Below are 16,186 nucleotides of genomic sequence, written 5' to 3'. Positions count from 1 at the left end.
CTGAGCCTCCAGGGAGGCCCAATGGATAAATAACTGAAAGTAATTAAAGTGTTAAAATAACTGAAAGTAATTAAAGTGTTAAAATAGACTACAAAATTAAATATCTGTAAGGAACTATTAAAGTTTAGGGAAAAAAGCATTGCTAATACTTTGTTAAAGCTCTGGAACCAGCTAATATAGGCTTTTATAGATTTTATAGTTTCTTTCAAACTTGCAAAGAAGTTTGTTTCAGGTAATCTTCCTGTAGCACAAGAAAAGAGTGACATTGTGCAGATTAGTTTTATAAAGTTCAGTTCAGTTCAGTCACTCAGTCTTGTCTGACTCTTTGTGACCCCATGAATCGCAGCATGCCAGGCCTCCCTGTCCATCATCAACTCCCGGAGTTCACTCAGATTCATGTCCACTGAGTTAGTGATGCCATCCAGCCATCTCATCCTCTGTCGTCCCCTTCTCCTCCTACCCCCAATCCCTCCCAGCATCAGGGTCTTTTCCAATGAGTTAACTCTTCACATGAGGTGGCCAAAGTATTGGAGCTTCAGCTTCAGCATCAGTCCTTCCAATGAACACTCAAGACTGATCTCCTTTAGGATGGACTCCTTAGGATCTCCTTTAGGTTGGATCTCCTTGCAGTCCAAGGGACTCTCATGAGTCTTCTCCAACACCACAGTTCAAAAGCATCAATTCTTCAGCACTCAGCTTTCTTCACAGTCCAACTCTAACATCCACACATGACCACTGGAAAAACCATAGCCTTGACTAGATGGACCTTTGTTGGCAGAGTAATATCTCTGCTTTTCAATATGCTATCTAGTTTGGTCATAACTTTCCTTCCAAGGAGTAAGCGTCTTTTAATTTCATGGCTGCCATCACCATCCGCAGTGATTTTGGAGCCCCCCAAAATAAAGTCTGCCACTGTTTCCATTTTTTCCCCATCTATTTGCCATGAAGTGATGGGACCAGATGCCATGATCTTCGTTTTCTGAATGTTGAGCTTTAAGCCAACTTTTTCACTCTCCTCTCTCACTTTCATCAAGAGGCTTTTGAGTTTCTCTTCACTTTCTGCCATAACAGTGGTGTCATCTGCATATCTCAGGTTATTGATATTTCTCCCGGCAGTCTTGCTCCCAGTTTGTGCTTCTTCTAGCCCAGCGTTTCTCATGATGTACTCTCCATATAAGTTAAATAAGCAGGGTAAAGTTAAATACAGCCTTGATGTACTCGTTTTCCTATTTATAAAGTAGACATAATAATAATTCCAAAACTTGAGAGCTCCCCCCAAAGAAAAATGTAGATCAATTTCACATAGATGCAGTCTTAAAAATACTAGCCATTAATTCATCAAAATAATGAAAAGTACCGTGTAATACCACATTGGCCTTATCTAGGGACTGTATGGAGAGTTCAGTATTAGATTAGATTATAATCCATTGATTGACCTGAGCCAACAAAGCATATGATTATATTGATCTGTTTATCTTTAAATGGATATAAAATTATCTGTATTTTCACAGATTTATAAGAAAAAGACAGAAAACTGGCAAGGGGCACATACAGTTTATTTAATTTCTCTAGTAATCAAAGAGTAAGATATTAAAACAATGAAATTTTTTTAATCTCTTAAATTGAAAGGACAAAAATTCCTTCTTGATTGAAAATGTAATGAGTGTTAGAAAATGTAATGAGTTGGGGAATTTCATTCACTGTTGGCACAAATGTATTTTGACTCATCAATCCCAATTCTTGGAATACATCTCAAGGAGATAATTAAAGATATCACTGATATTAACACCAGTGTTATATATAGTAGAGAAAACTGAGAAAAAGTTGAAATTCAGTAATAGGGATTCATTGTATGTACCTCCAAATGGAATCCATTTTGAAGGAGATCAGCCCTGGGATTTCTTTGGAGGGAATGATGCTAAAGCTGAAACTCCAGTACTTTGGCCACCTCACGGGAAGAGTTGACTCATGGGAAAGACTGTGATGCTGGGAGGGATTGGGGACAGGAGGAGAAGGGGACAACAGAGGATGAGATGGCTGGATGGCATCACTGACTCGATGGACATGAGTCTGAGTGAACTCCGGGAGTTGGTGATGGACAGGGAGGCCTGGCTTGCTGCAATTCATGGGGTTGCAAAGAGTCAGACATGACTGAGTGGCTGAACTGAACTGAAATGGAATATGTATTTAGTAAAATCATATAATTTAAGAATACTAAATATAATACTTTTTAAAATGGTGTGATCACATAGTATACACATAAATATCACTTACTCAAAGAAGACAGAAAATATTGTCTTCTAAAATGTAAAACAATGCTGCCCCTAGAAAGCAAGATGATACATGTATTTGCTTCTTCACACTTTTTTGCTTTTTCAAAATCTCTCATTTCATGGTAAGAGGTACTTAAAACTGAAATCCAGTGTTCTATAGAAAATGATGATTGAGAATGGTTGACTCAGAGGTGAAGGTAATATACCATTCTGTTCATCTTAACAACTTTTTAGTAGAGAACATTCATTAGCAAAAATGTCTGATTTTCATGATTTAATACAACTGCTGGTCTAATCATTTGTTAATTGCACAAATGACAGGAAAATGATCTGGGAAATATTATCACTTTATTTGTATAAGGAAATGAGCAAGGGTATAGGAGCAATCATGATAATGTTTTTTAAAATCTCCTTAATTTCACTAAAAACTGTGTTGACTTTGGTGGAAGATCAAGTTGAAATTTTTGTATCTATGTTGTTACTTTGTCATTAGAAAATTTAAAGTGTCTCTAGTTCAGAATGTTAGCCTAGTTCCAAAATTACTTTTTTGTCCAGATTTCATACTATACAAAGCTTTCCTATGTGAATAATTTTACATAGGCACAGAGTAGCAAAAAGTTATGGGAGAGGCATATAAATTCTTGTCTATCCTTGTGACAGGTTTATCTTTGTCATTTGACTTCTTTTTTGTTCTTTCTTTTGTTCCAGTTAAATAAAGGAGCTAAGCCATGTAAATCAAATAAATGGGGGTGCTTCCCTATTCACCAGGCAGCATTTTCGGGTGCCAAAAAATGCATGGAAATAATATTAAAGTTTGGTGAGTAGAAGCTTTCTTCCATTATCTACTATAAGGAAGCCTATTTTGGTGGATGCTATTGAGAAATAACGTAATTTATCCCTGGGCTTTTAGGTAAGTCTAAAAGTCATTTCTTCTTTTTTTAAAAAAATATCTTTTATATATTCATAGCATTTATTCTTTTGAATTTTATTTTCTCCTAAAGGTGAGGAACATGGGTATAGCAGACTGTGTCACATTAACTTTGTGAACAGTGGGAAAGCCAGCCCTCTCCACATGGCAGTTCAAAGTGGGGACTTGGACATGATTAAAATGTGCCTGGACAATGGTGCACAGCTGGACCTGCTGGAGGTAACTGTTCAGATTCCTCTCGTAGAATTGCTCATGTTCTATTTGCCAAAGTGCCCTACAGCTCTTTCACAGTTAATTTGGATAGATGTTACTTCCCGCTATTCACGCAAAAGCAGAAAAAGAGATTCTCTCAAATTTCAATCTATCTAAAGAATTTTGAGAGCTACCAAAGACGGTTGCAAACACAGATACAGCTACAGTAGAGATAAAGACACTGATGATAGAAGCTAAGTACAGTCAGAGCTGTCAAGAACTGTCACCTTGCAAGGAAATAAAGTTGCTAGCTATGACTTTTATGTTGAGGCTTCTCAATAGGTGAAACTGATTACTTTTTGCCATCTTAAATTCCATACTCCTTGATTTTGTTGGACTGGGAAGAAAAAAGCAACTGAATTTAGGTTTGATCCTTAAATTGGGATGGAATATTGATTGATGCTGATATCAAAACTCTTTACAGAAAGGGAAGTGCACAGCCCTTCATTTTGCTGCCACCCAGGGAGCCACTGAGATCGTTAAGCTAATGGTATCTTCCTATTCTGGCAGCAGCGATATTGTTAATGAGGTGGATGGAAATCACGAGACACTGCTTCACAGGCAAGTTTTCTTCCTATCATTCTGAGTACAGATTTTTTGTCTTCATGTGTTTAATTAAGAAGACAAGACAAAGTTATTACTTATGGTAGCAGAGAATCCATTGTTCAAAAGAAAAGAGCAGAGATAACAAAGATCCTGTGGTTCAACTGCAATCTCTATGTTCCTCTGGAATCAAAAATAGAAAGTTGAACAGATTTTCATAGGATAAACTCTCCAGTGGAATATTCTGGATCAGTTCTTTATCCAGTGGCTATAGGCTCAAGATTCACTTCCTATATGCTCAGGAGGTCAACATACATGGCTTTTCAAAACCTTTCTAACCTGTTTCAGGTCCTCACATGTGTGTTATCTTCATTCTCAGTGGGGATAATGGAATAGGTACATATGAGTGGTCCACTTTTCCCACTTGATTTCCCTTTCGATGTAGTCCCACAATTACATGTAAAAGTTCTCAAAACATATATGTACTTAGTTTTAAGGAATGATAGCCAAGCTCCAAAGAAGATAAATACTTCTGTTGAGTTTAACAGAAATACACATCAGATAAAAGCATCTGAAATTATAGGCTTACTAGCTGCTAAAACAGGAAACAGGCAGTGTTGACTGAGTGAGTGTTCAATTCCTTGCGAAGACAAAAACTGGCTGTTCCCTATGTGAGTGAAAGAAATGGCTGAGAAGGGGCTTTGCTGTCTCTCTGTCTCTATCTCTCACCATCTCTCTCTGTCTCTGTCTGTCTGTCTCTCTTTCTCTCTCTCTCTCACACACACACAATATGCATGGAGGCAGAGCTAGAAGCTTGAAATGGCAGAAGAAGAGCTAAGATAGTCTCAATAAGTAACTGAACCAAGAAATATACACTATCCCACAGTGAAAAAGAAACTCTAGCTACCAATATAAGATCTGGTTCTAAACTGGGGAGATGGAGGCGTGCGTGTACACATTAGCAAAACCACTAGCCATAATGGCTATGCACGAACAGAAGAAACTCCAAGGAACTTCCATACAGGATGAGTTTGCAAACTCAAATTTCATAGCATAAAGGAAATTCATAAGATTATGACAATCTAATCGACAAAAGGCTAATTTACTTCCAAAGAAATAGAAATAACAGGACAATTTATAAATAATTTCATCATAAAGGTATTTAAAACTTTTAGAAATTTAAAAGAAGGAATGGTCAATTTGTAAAGTAAATGCATTAAGAGAAGGAATTATGGAAAACAAATTGGCATTTATGAATCAAAGATTGGTGATGTGAAAAAGATGCAGTTGGAAACCCTAGACAGGAAAAAAAAAAATATTGAAATAAAACAAAAACTCAGTAGACAGATTAACTGCTAGACCAGATATTTTTCAAACTACTACATGTTAGAATCCTGTGAGTAATTTATAAAATCGCAACATTAATTCATACTCAAGATTACATCAGAATTGCTGATGACTCTCAGGAATTTTTAAACACTCTTTGTGATGCTAATGTTTAGCCAATTCAGAATCCACTCCAGTGTTCTTGCCTAGAGAATCCCAGGGATGGGGGAGCCCGGTGGGCTGCCGTCTATGGGGTCACACAGAGTCGGACACAACTGAAGCGACTTAGCAGCAGCAGCAGCAGTGATCTGAGTGTAGTTAAAATGTGTACATTTACAGTAGAGCTTTAATATACAAATATGCACAAGAAGGAGTTATTTTAGGATAACAGACCCATCTACCTGACCAAAAAATATACTTAGCCTGGTGACTAGCTGGACACTTTCAATTTGAGTTGGCTGAAGATTTCTTGGACTAGTTCAGTCCAATTCTGATGAACCTAATGCTGATCTATGATCCTGTAATGTCCTTTTCATAGCCAGTGACATTGGAGTTCATCTTGAGCTTCAAAGGAAAGTTTGTTCCTTGGTCCACAGCTTCTTTTGCTGCTGTCGTGCAAAGATCTCAGTGGTGTGCAGGCCGCACTTGGAGTACCAGAGCCCTAGACTGAGAAGATACAGAACAAATCAAACGGGGCCTTACATTAACATTATTTGACTCTTAAAATTGCTCAATACATCTAATAACTTTTAGAATGCAACCTCTTGTGAATTTTGAATGAAAATTGGCAAGCTGATACTAAGACATACATAGAAAGTTAAGAATAGAGGAGATAGTCTTGAGTAGGAACAAAGAAATAAGATTTGCATTAGGAAACAGACTTTTAAATAATTGGTATTAACATTTGTTATGGTGATGCTTTAATATAGATTAAAAATCTGTATTTTCTGTATTAATTAACATTATCCTTATGGCTGCTTGTGAGATGATACCAAGTGACTTCAGTTATATCCATTGGGTTGTTTTTTTTTTTTTTTTTGGCTTCCTAAAACTTTAGGAACGCTAACACTGCCTTGTTAACTTTTGCCAACAAAGGGACATTGTGAACCCTGTAGGTAAATCTTAGCTGTACCTTGTATGCAATTGTTGCTATTTCTCATGGTCACAGTGGTAATAGCCAGTTATTTTGGCCTTTTATTTTAAACTCTTAGGACAGATTTTACTGTTCACTTCAGAACATGTTCATGATGGTTTTTTACAAGGAGAAAATAGGTTTGCAGAAAGATGAGGAAGAAAATCTTGTGATGTATTTGATCTTTCACTATTACTCCTACTTGAAAAGTTACCCTAATCAGAATCCAATTGTAGATGTTGAAAGGTTATTAACTCCCTAGCCTTTTATCATGTTATTCAATGATCCTTTAAATTCACTTTCTGAATATATTGAATAGTAGCTTTATGTTGTATATTTATGTCAATAGTTCCTTAATATGCTTATAATTCTCTTTTTGCAGAGCCTCATTATTTGATCACCATGAACTCGCTGACTACTTAATTTCAGTGGTAACTATTTCTTTGACAGATTTATTTTTTATTACTATTTACAGTTGAAAAATCATATAATTACATACCATGAATCTGCAAAATTCAGCCAAATTTTTCAATTTGGGGCATACTTGCTTCACAATATTGTATTAGTTTCTGCTGTACAATTAAGTGAATCAGCTACGAGTATACACACATCCCTCTTGGGATCTCCCTCCCACTCCCCCATCCCGTCCATCTAGGTCCCCACAGAGCACCAAGCTGAGGTTCCAGTGCTATACACCAACTTCCCATTAGCTGTTTTACACATGGAAGTATATATGTCTATCCCATTCTCCCAGTTCATCCACCCTTTCCTACCCCTGTGTCCACACATCTGTTCTCTACATCTTCATTCCTGCCTGCAGATAGGTTCATCTGTACCATTGCTCTGTATTCCACACATATGCATTAATATACAATAGTTGTTTTTCGCTTTGATTTCTTGCCTACAAGCAGAAGAGTTTACAAAAAGATGATTGATACATTTGCAAAACATTTTGAAAATTTTTTCTATGTCTTTAATTTTGTATCTCTGAGATGAGGGAGTACACTAAGCTTACTGTGATAATCACTACATGATATCTGTAAGTCCAATTATTATGCCACACACCTTAAACTTATACAGTGCTGTATGTCAGTTATGAAAGTGAAGGTGTTAGTTGCTCAGTCATGTCTGACTCTCTGTGACCCCGTGAGCCCACCAGTCTCCTCTGTCCATGGAATTTTCCAGGCAATACTGGAGTGGGTTGCCATTCTCTTTTCCAGGGGATCTTCCCAACCCAGGGATCAAACCTGGGCCTCCTGCATTGCAGGCGAATTCTTTACTGTCTGAGCCACCTTGGAAGAACTAATGCTAAAGCTGAAGCTCCAGTACTTTGGCCAACTCATTGGAAAAGACCCTGAATGCTGGGAAAGATTGAAGACAAAAGGAGAAGGGGGTGGTGGAGGATGAAATGGTTAGATAGCATCATTGACTCAATGGACATGAATTTGAGCAAACTCCAGGAGATATTGGAGAACAAGTAGTCTGGCATGTTGTAGTCCATGGGGTCACCAAGAGTTGGACATGACTTGGCGACTGAACAACAACATGTCAATTATATCTCAATAAAACTAGAAGGAAAAAAAATACTTGATACATTCACAAATAGGGTATATTGTATATGAATGCATAATGGCCAAACCTCATTGCCAGGAAGCTAGAAGTACCAGAGCGTACTTTTGATGCCCATATCAATGCATTTTTGTTGTGGGGAGTTGATAGGTTCATGGCAAGGAATGCTCTCCTGTGACCCAGTCCTGGGAAAGGGTCAGGCTTGTTGACTCTGTCAACCCCTCTTCAGTACAAGTGGCTTGCAGGTGGAGGCAGGACAGAAAGCACGTGCGCCCTTCACCTTCCATGATAATCTTCTACCCCTGCTGCCTCCGTGCCAGCTTTCAAACAATGAGAATGTGAAGAACTAAAAATACTGTCCAAGGTTTGTTACAAGTGAAAGCACAAGACCTTTCTCACTTGAAGAAATGCAATCAGGCAGCTTTTGGGTTCAATGTAAGCCCTTTCTACAGATGAATCTATGATGTATTTATTTAAGCCCTATCATATCAGTAATGAATGGAGTCTGGCCTGGAGTATTTAACATGTGCTTGTTGTCAATAGCAACTATTGAAATTGTGGTATTTACATAGGAGAATCCCTGGAAGACTCATTATAGCCCAGATTTTGTTATTCACATTTCCTGCAAATACAGCCCTCTCTTCACCTGTAAGAGCATGGCAGGACCTCACTGATCACTGTCAGGCTGCCCTTGTCTGTATTCAGTGGGTCCCAAAAGAACAGGATCCTAGCCCCAGTCGGAGTTTAAGCTATTTTTATTACCCTGTGCAAAAGATAGAATTCTTTCCATGAACTTTTAAAACGTTTTTGTTTCTTGTCATATCAAATATTATAACCATAATATGTAATGGTAAATACCAACTTATTCCCTTAAAATATATACATATGAGATGTGATTTCCCAAATGCAAACATTTTTTAACATTTGACTAAAATTTTACTTTAGGATTTGAATGATTTCAATTCAGTTATTTCAGTTCATCTGTTTCAGATGAAGTAGAGTTTTTAAAAAGAGAACAGTTTTTTTTTTTCATGAGTTATAATTAACTCATACTATTATGTGAATTTTAGGTGTAGAGCATGATTCAATATTTGTACACAATGAAAAGTGACCACCACAGCAAGTCCAGCTACCATCTGTCACCATGAAAGTTACAAAAAAATTTTTTTCCTTATGATGAGAGCTCCCAGAATCCACTCTCTTGGCAATAGAAGTGAATGATTTCTTGTGAATGCTTTTAGAATGACAAATGCAATCAACTTAGATTTTTTAAACCACAGATATTTAATAATGTTTTCTTACAGTGGGAACTAAACTACTGATATAGGTCAGCATTTTATAATTTCAGCAGGAAGATAGATCTACTGCCAGATGTCAGTCAAAAGATTAACATGTGAGAAGGAGTTCGGTTGTTGAAGTTATAGAATAAGGCCTTGATTTTCTCTATGATTCATACAATGTGAATTACAGGGAAATGTCAAGCAGTCATGTGCGTGAGTGCTAGCTATATTTTGGACATTCTGTCCCAGTGAATGAACATTAAGTTACAGATTGTAGTATGAGCTGTTTTGTCTGTTCACAGGCTCTTTGTTGAACAACTTGTTTTATTTTAGGGAGCAGATATTGATATCACCGATTCTGAAGGACGGTCTCCACTTCTATTAGCAACTGCTTCTGCATCCTGGAATACTGTAAATTTGCTCCTCTCTAAAGGTACTAAGGGACTGAGCCAGGCCTTTAGAACTTCTACTCGGTTTGGTTAAACATTCAGTGTACATTTATTGTGTGCCAGGCTGTGGGCCAGGTGGTATGAACACAAATGGCATACATCCCATATCTAGAATAATTTTCAGCCCAGTAGGGCATAATACTTGAAAAGATAACTTCAGAACAATAACTGATAACCTTTTACTAAACACTTTATCTGCATCCTCTCAGTGAACCAATCCACCTGATTTAGATGCTATAACTGTTCCCATCTTAGATACTAACCCAGGCTGATAATGAAGAAAAGAGATACCTTCACTTCTTCTCTCTTGATCTCTAATTTCTCTATAATTCTCTTTTATGTTTTAAAAGATGAGACCTCACATATTAGATAATGTAATAAATCACACATTCTCTACCCCTTTGTACACACACATGCACACTGTAAGATAAACACATTTTAAACCATGTTTAGTTTTCGTACCTAAATAAAGGTCCCTAACTTAAACACTGGCAAAGTTTTAAGTCAATCTTTTATTATCTTACATTGAAAATCCACCATAGGCTATGCTTTAAATAAATGAGTAGGAGTTATATTTATATTGTGCTTTTTAGGTGCCCGTGTGGACATAAAAGATAATCTTGGACGTAATTTTTTGCATTTGACTGTTCAACAGCCTTATGGATTAAAAAATTTGCATCCTGAGTTTCTGCAGGTAATACATATGTGTGGATTTCCATAAAGTGAGTTGAGTTCAACAGAGAGTAAATTGATTTCATTTATTATGATTTTTATTCCTTTGAAGGCTGAATCTGGAATTTAAATTTTATTTTTAAAGAAAGACGTCATATTTGACATATATATATACTTTACAATATAGTAGTGATGATTATGATAATGATAAAAATAAATTACATTGAGATTGTTTTCTAAGTTATGGAGAGTTTCCGTATATCCTTATCTATGATAGAATGCCTTTCCTTCACTCTTGGACCATTATGAATTGTGTATCAATTGAGAAGTCAAGTACATGAATGAATTAGCAGCACTTCCTAATCAATGAAGAAAAACTACTCAACATGTTTATTGACAAATTGAAAACATTATCTCTATATTTATATTCACCAACTAATACTTATTGAGTGACTATTAGGCACATTTGAAGTGCATCATACTTTTTAAATAAATATATAAATAAATATAAATATAGTCTGTGTCTTAAAGAGTCAAGTATATTTGAATATCTAAAATATAAAATGTTTATGGATTGATTTAAGCTGCTCATTTGCCATTTGATTTTTATTTAAAAAGATAAAGTGATGTTCATTTCATTTTATTTTATTTTATTTGTTTTTTTAAAGTGATACTAATTTAACAGTTTTGCTAATTTTGACTAACAGAGCACATTAACATTAAGCTGTTAAGTATTACTGGGCCGGGTGTGGGGGGTGGAATGAAGGGAGAGATGAGAAGGTTGGTTTGTGGTCAAATACATTTGGAAAATGCTGGGTTTAAAATATTAAATACATTTCCAATTGTTAGGATTTCTCAGCACCTTTAATACGTAATATGCATTATAGGGAGACAGAGCACCCATCTTCATCTGCATTTATCTTACTCTGGTATCCTTGTTTTTAGTTGTTGAGTTGTGTCCAATTCTTTGCGACCCCATGGACTGCAGCCTGCCAGACTTCTCTGTCCATGGGGTTTCCCAGGCAAGAATACTGGAGTGGGTTGCCATTTCCTTCTCCAGGGGATATTCCTGACCCAGGGATCGAATTCACATATCTTGCATCTCCTGCATTGGCAGGCAGGTTCTTTACCCCTAGCATCACCTGGGTAGTCCCTGGTATATAACCCTTAAGGTTATTTATACTTTCTACTCAAGGTGTATATATTGGTCCTCGTTAGAAAATACTGTCCTACAAAATAGGTTGAAAAACACTCTGTTAGCATCATCACAGAGTTATATTTAGAATATCCATCTTTCCCATAGATGCAACATATAAAAGAGCTGGTGATGGACGAGGACAATGATGGGTGCACCCCTCTGCACTATGCGTGTCGACAGGGGGTCCCTGTCTCTGTAAACAACCTACTTAACTTTAATGTGTCCATTCATTCCAAAAGCAAAGATAAGAAATCACCCCTGCATTTTGCAGCCAGGTAAGGGTCACTTTAAGCATCTTATGAGCATGTCTTCTTTCTGTTAAATGTTTGCTTTGAAAATATTAAACTTTTTTTTTCCAAGTTATGGGCGTATCAATACCTGTCAGAGGCTCCTGCAAGACATAAGTGACACAAGGCTTTTGAATGAAGGTGACCTGCATGGAATGACTCCTCTCCACCTGGCTGCAAAGAACGGGCATGATAAAGTTGTTCAGCTGCTTCTGAAAAAGGGTGCATTATTTCTCAGGTGAGGATATAAGACTGCAATATTTACATCTTCTCTGTAACTGGCTAGACTTGTCAGGCTGTTTTTCTTATTTATTTTTGATTATGATATCTCACTTTCAATCTCACTAAGTACTTTTACCCATTTCACTTAATCCTCAAAACATAACATGATTTCTCAAATATTGAAAGGGAAGTCAGTATTATTTCCAACTGAAAACACTGAGGTTCATAGAGCTGAAGGCCTTGTTCAAAGTCACAGAATAAGTGGCTTTGTGTAGTTTCCAGAATTTTTGAGATATCCCTTCTCCTATATACCTTCATCATGCTATCAGCTGTTTTGGCAGACACAAGGCAGTGTGTTTTTACAGACACACACACACATGCTATACAAATCAAAGACTCTACATCTCATTCAATATGATGACTGATGGACATGAAGAACTTCCTTTAAGCTACAAAATGAGACATAAAAATTTCCTGAATTTCACTACAAAAGAAATCTAACATATGAAACAAAACCAAGTTAAAATGTGCTGTGCTTAGTTGCTCAGTCATGTCTGACTCCTTGTGACCCCATGGGCTGTAGCCCGCCAGGCTCCTCTGTCCATGGGGATTCTTCAGGCAAGAATACTAGAGTGGGTTGCCATGCCCTCCTGCAGGGGATCGTCCCAACCCAGGGATTGAACCCATGTCTCTTGCATTGCAGGTGGACTCTTTACTGTCTGAGCCACCAGGGAAGCCCAAGTTAAAATAATTAAGTACAATAAAAAGTGGCATCATTAAATGACATCTTTGTAAAAATAAAAGGAAAACCCAGAAGCGTGTCATAGATGTATGATGGGCTAATTTCTAATTGCACCAACGCGGTAGCAGAGAGTTTATTAGGCTAATGTTAAAAAACACATCTCTTTATCAGAGTACCAACCCCAGCACAGCAATGATGCAGCCGTGAAATCAATGTTCTGCTCAGTTCCTTCCTGCTTCCAAATGAACACCAGGCAACAGACTTGCAAAGGGGACCCCTGGTGAACCCAGAAGACAAGAGCTCTTGCATAACTATGTCATAACTGTAATAGTGAGGTGTCTCTTGCACCTAATACGGTTATTCACTGGCCCTGAAATTAAATTGTGTCAGTATCTCACACATTTTTTTCTATGTCTAATTTCCTTCCCCTGGAGAAGAAAAATAGGCAAGTGTTCACTGTACTCATATCTTGAATTTCTGAGAGAAAAGACAGACATTTCCCTAAAGGATCAAGTAAGAATTTTTGAGAGCATGAGAGGAACAATCTCTTTAGACCTGAACTCTTAGAAAAAATAAGTGGCACTAAGCTAAGCATCTTCTATCCATGTTTTGTATAATGATATTATTATTATAATGATCATCATCATTATTAGCCATGAATGGTAACCACAAGGATTAATAACACCATCATGGAAAAATTTTTGGTACAATATTCAGTGAAAGAATAAAGCAATATTGAAAATAGTGTGTATAAGTACATTACAGCCTTAAAGAAAATATGTATGACACAGACATGCTAGCTCTAGTTTCACTCACCCAAAGTATTTGATAATGTGTTTATAGACTTTATTTATTTTCTTTTACAATTTTATTTACATTATAATTGACACTGTGTAAGCTTAAGAGGTAAAACATATGAAAGGGTTACCACGGTAAGTTCAGCGAACACCCTTAATCTCATACAGATACCAAGAAATGGAAAAAGAAGAAAAAAGAAAAAAATTTTTCTTTGTGTTCAGAACTCTTAGGGTTTACTCTGTTAATGTTCATTTATAACAGACAACAGTTTTAATTATATTTATTCATGTCATACACCACATCCCTAGTATTTATCTTATAACTGAGAGTTTGCAACTTTTACCCATGGATTGCAGCCAACCAGGCTCCACTGTCCATGGAAATCTCCAGGCAAGAATACTAGAGTGTGTAGCCATTACCTTCTCCAAAGGATCTTTCCAATCCAGGGATCCAACCTGGGTCTCCTGAATTGCAGGCAGATTCTTTATCGTCTGAGCCACCAGGGAGGCCCTCACCCAATTAAGCTTGAAATTAACTCACGTTTAATTAACCAGGTAATACATATTTGGGCTTCCCAGGTGGCTCAAATACTAAAGAATCCACCTGCCAATGCAGGAGATGTGGGTTTGATCCTTGAGTCGGGAAGATCCCCTGGAGAAGGAAATGGCAATTCACTCCAGTATTCTTTCCTGAAAAATCTTGTGGACAGAAGAGCCTGGTGGGCTCCAGTCCATGGGGTTGCAAAGAGTCTGACACAACTTAGCAGCACAGCAACAACAACACAGAATTACTTGCTAGAACTCAAATGTCTCAGGTATGGCTTATTTTCTCTGATCACCAGACCCACTTTCAACTGGGAGGTGTCCTTCCCCTTTTCATCTATGAGGTAAATGCACAGCTTTTCTCTTCTTTAACAGTGACCACAGTGGCTGGACTGCTTTGCATCACGCTTCCTTGGGCGGGTATACTCAGACCATGAAGGTCATTCTTGACACTAACTTGAAATGCACAGATCGGCTGGATGAAGAAGGGGTATGTACTGTGTTCCGCATACCTCCCCCAAATCTTGGCATAGAGGAACCTTCCACACTGCCAGAAATCTTCTTAGCTACCCTCTTCCCTTCTTACCCTATATTGGGTTCTTTTTTTTTTTTAACTTTTTATATTGGAGTACAGCTGATGAACAGTGTTGTGATAGCTTCAGTTGGAGAGCAAAGGGACTCAGCCATGTATATATCCATGTATTCATTCTCTCCCAAACTCCCCTGCCATCCAGGCTGTCACATAACACTGAGCAGAGTTCCCTGTGCTATACCGTAGGTCCTTGTTAGTTATCCATTTTAAAGATAGCAGTGTATACATGTCCATCCCAGACTCCCTAACTATCCCTTATTATGCAGACTATTAGTGAGGAAAGAGTCAAAGGGGAACAGAATAAGGAGACAGCCCCAAGGGGTACCCACAGCTGGTGAGTCTCGTAGAGGCCTGTTACAGGCCCACGTGAATTGATGATAAAATTTTCACCATTCCCTGGGGGACCACGGAAAATGAAGAGGGCAGGGGTAAGTTTTCCCTAAAACTAAGCGTATTTGTTTTGAGAGACTCTCCTTCAGTCCACTATAATGTCCTTCATTCTTTTTTGGAGAATGAGTATTGAAATGTACATTCTTTCACGAAATGACAGAGCCTAGAGGACTATCATTGCTTTTTAAAATGTCTTTTATGTGGCAAAACTAGAGACTGGCGACCTTTTATCAACCTCCGATTTTTTAAAAATTTATTTTATTTTTGGCTGTGCTAGATCTTTGAAAGAGCACGGATTTTTCCCCTCTAGCTGCGGCAGGCGGGGGCTGCTCTGCAGTTGCGGTGCACAGGTTTCTTCTAGTTGTGCTGGCTTCTCTTGTTGTGGAGCACAGGCTCTAGGGTGCCTGGTTTCCGTAGTGGTGGCTCCCAGGCTCTAGAGCACAGGCTCGGTAGTTATGATGCAGGAGCTTAGTTGCTCCACAGCACATGGGACTTTTCCCCTACCAGGCATCAAACCCAGGTCTCCTGCATTGGCAGGTAGATTCTTTACCACTGAGCCAGTGGGGGAGCCCCAAATTTTAACTCTTTGTTATTAAATAGTTTTGTTAATAATATCTTTAGCAATTCAACAGTGAAACAAAGCTGTAAAATAGCCAAAGGATGAGTAGCCTTTGTCACTGGATTGTCTGGGTTCTGTTTTCTCTGAAAGAACACCGCGCTTCACTTTGCGGCGAGGGAGGGCCATGCCAAAGCCGTCTCCCTGCTCCTGAGCTACGATGCCGATGTGGTCCTGAACAAGCAGCAGGCCTCCTTCCTGCACGTTGCAATTCACAATAAGAGAAAGGAGGTGGTCCTCACGACCATCAGGAACAAAAGGTACGCTGCCGTCCTGCCCACAACTGTCTATCGTCCTCTGGCATTGGGGATAATCCGAGAGGAAGCAGGAAGAGAAAAAGAAAGTTTCAGCTGTCGATCACCATTTTTATTTATT

The 16,186-nt window shown here is 38.0% G+C and overlaps 1 protein-coding gene across 1 annotated transcript in view; it reads left to right on the top strand.

Moving 5' to 3' along the window:
- Positions 1-16,186, top strand: part of TRPA1 (transient receptor potential cation channel subfamily A member 1) — a 69,801-nt gene that overhangs the window by 35,171 nt on the left and 18,444 nt on the right. Inside the window, exons 7-16 of the mRNA XM_027973040.2 lie at positions 2,982-3,090; positions 3,275-3,420; positions 3,878-4,014; positions 6,837-6,885; positions 9,637-9,736; positions 10,346-10,446; positions 11,728-11,897; positions 11,983-12,147; positions 14,589-14,703; positions 15,905-16,071. Coding sequence (XP_027828841.2) covers positions 2,982-3,090; positions 3,275-3,420; positions 3,878-4,014; positions 6,837-6,885; positions 9,637-9,736; positions 10,346-10,446; positions 11,728-11,897; positions 11,983-12,147; positions 14,589-14,703; positions 15,905-16,071 — 1,259 coding nt within the window. The remainder of the gene's footprint in view (positions 1-2,981; positions 3,091-3,274; positions 3,421-3,877; positions 4,015-6,836; positions 6,886-9,636; positions 9,737-10,345; positions 10,447-11,727; positions 11,898-11,982; positions 12,148-14,588; positions 14,704-15,904; positions 16,072-16,186) is intronic.

This window comes from Ovis aries, chromosome 9 (assembly GCF_016772045.2).
Source record: "Ovis aries strain OAR_USU_Benz2616 breed Rambouillet chromosome 9, ARS-UI_Ramb_v3.0, whole genome shotgun sequence".
Lineage (NCBI taxonomy): Eukaryota > Metazoa > Chordata > Mammalia > Artiodactyla > Bovidae > Ovis > Ovis aries.
This window is presented reverse-complemented; position numbering and strand designations above follow the sequence as displayed.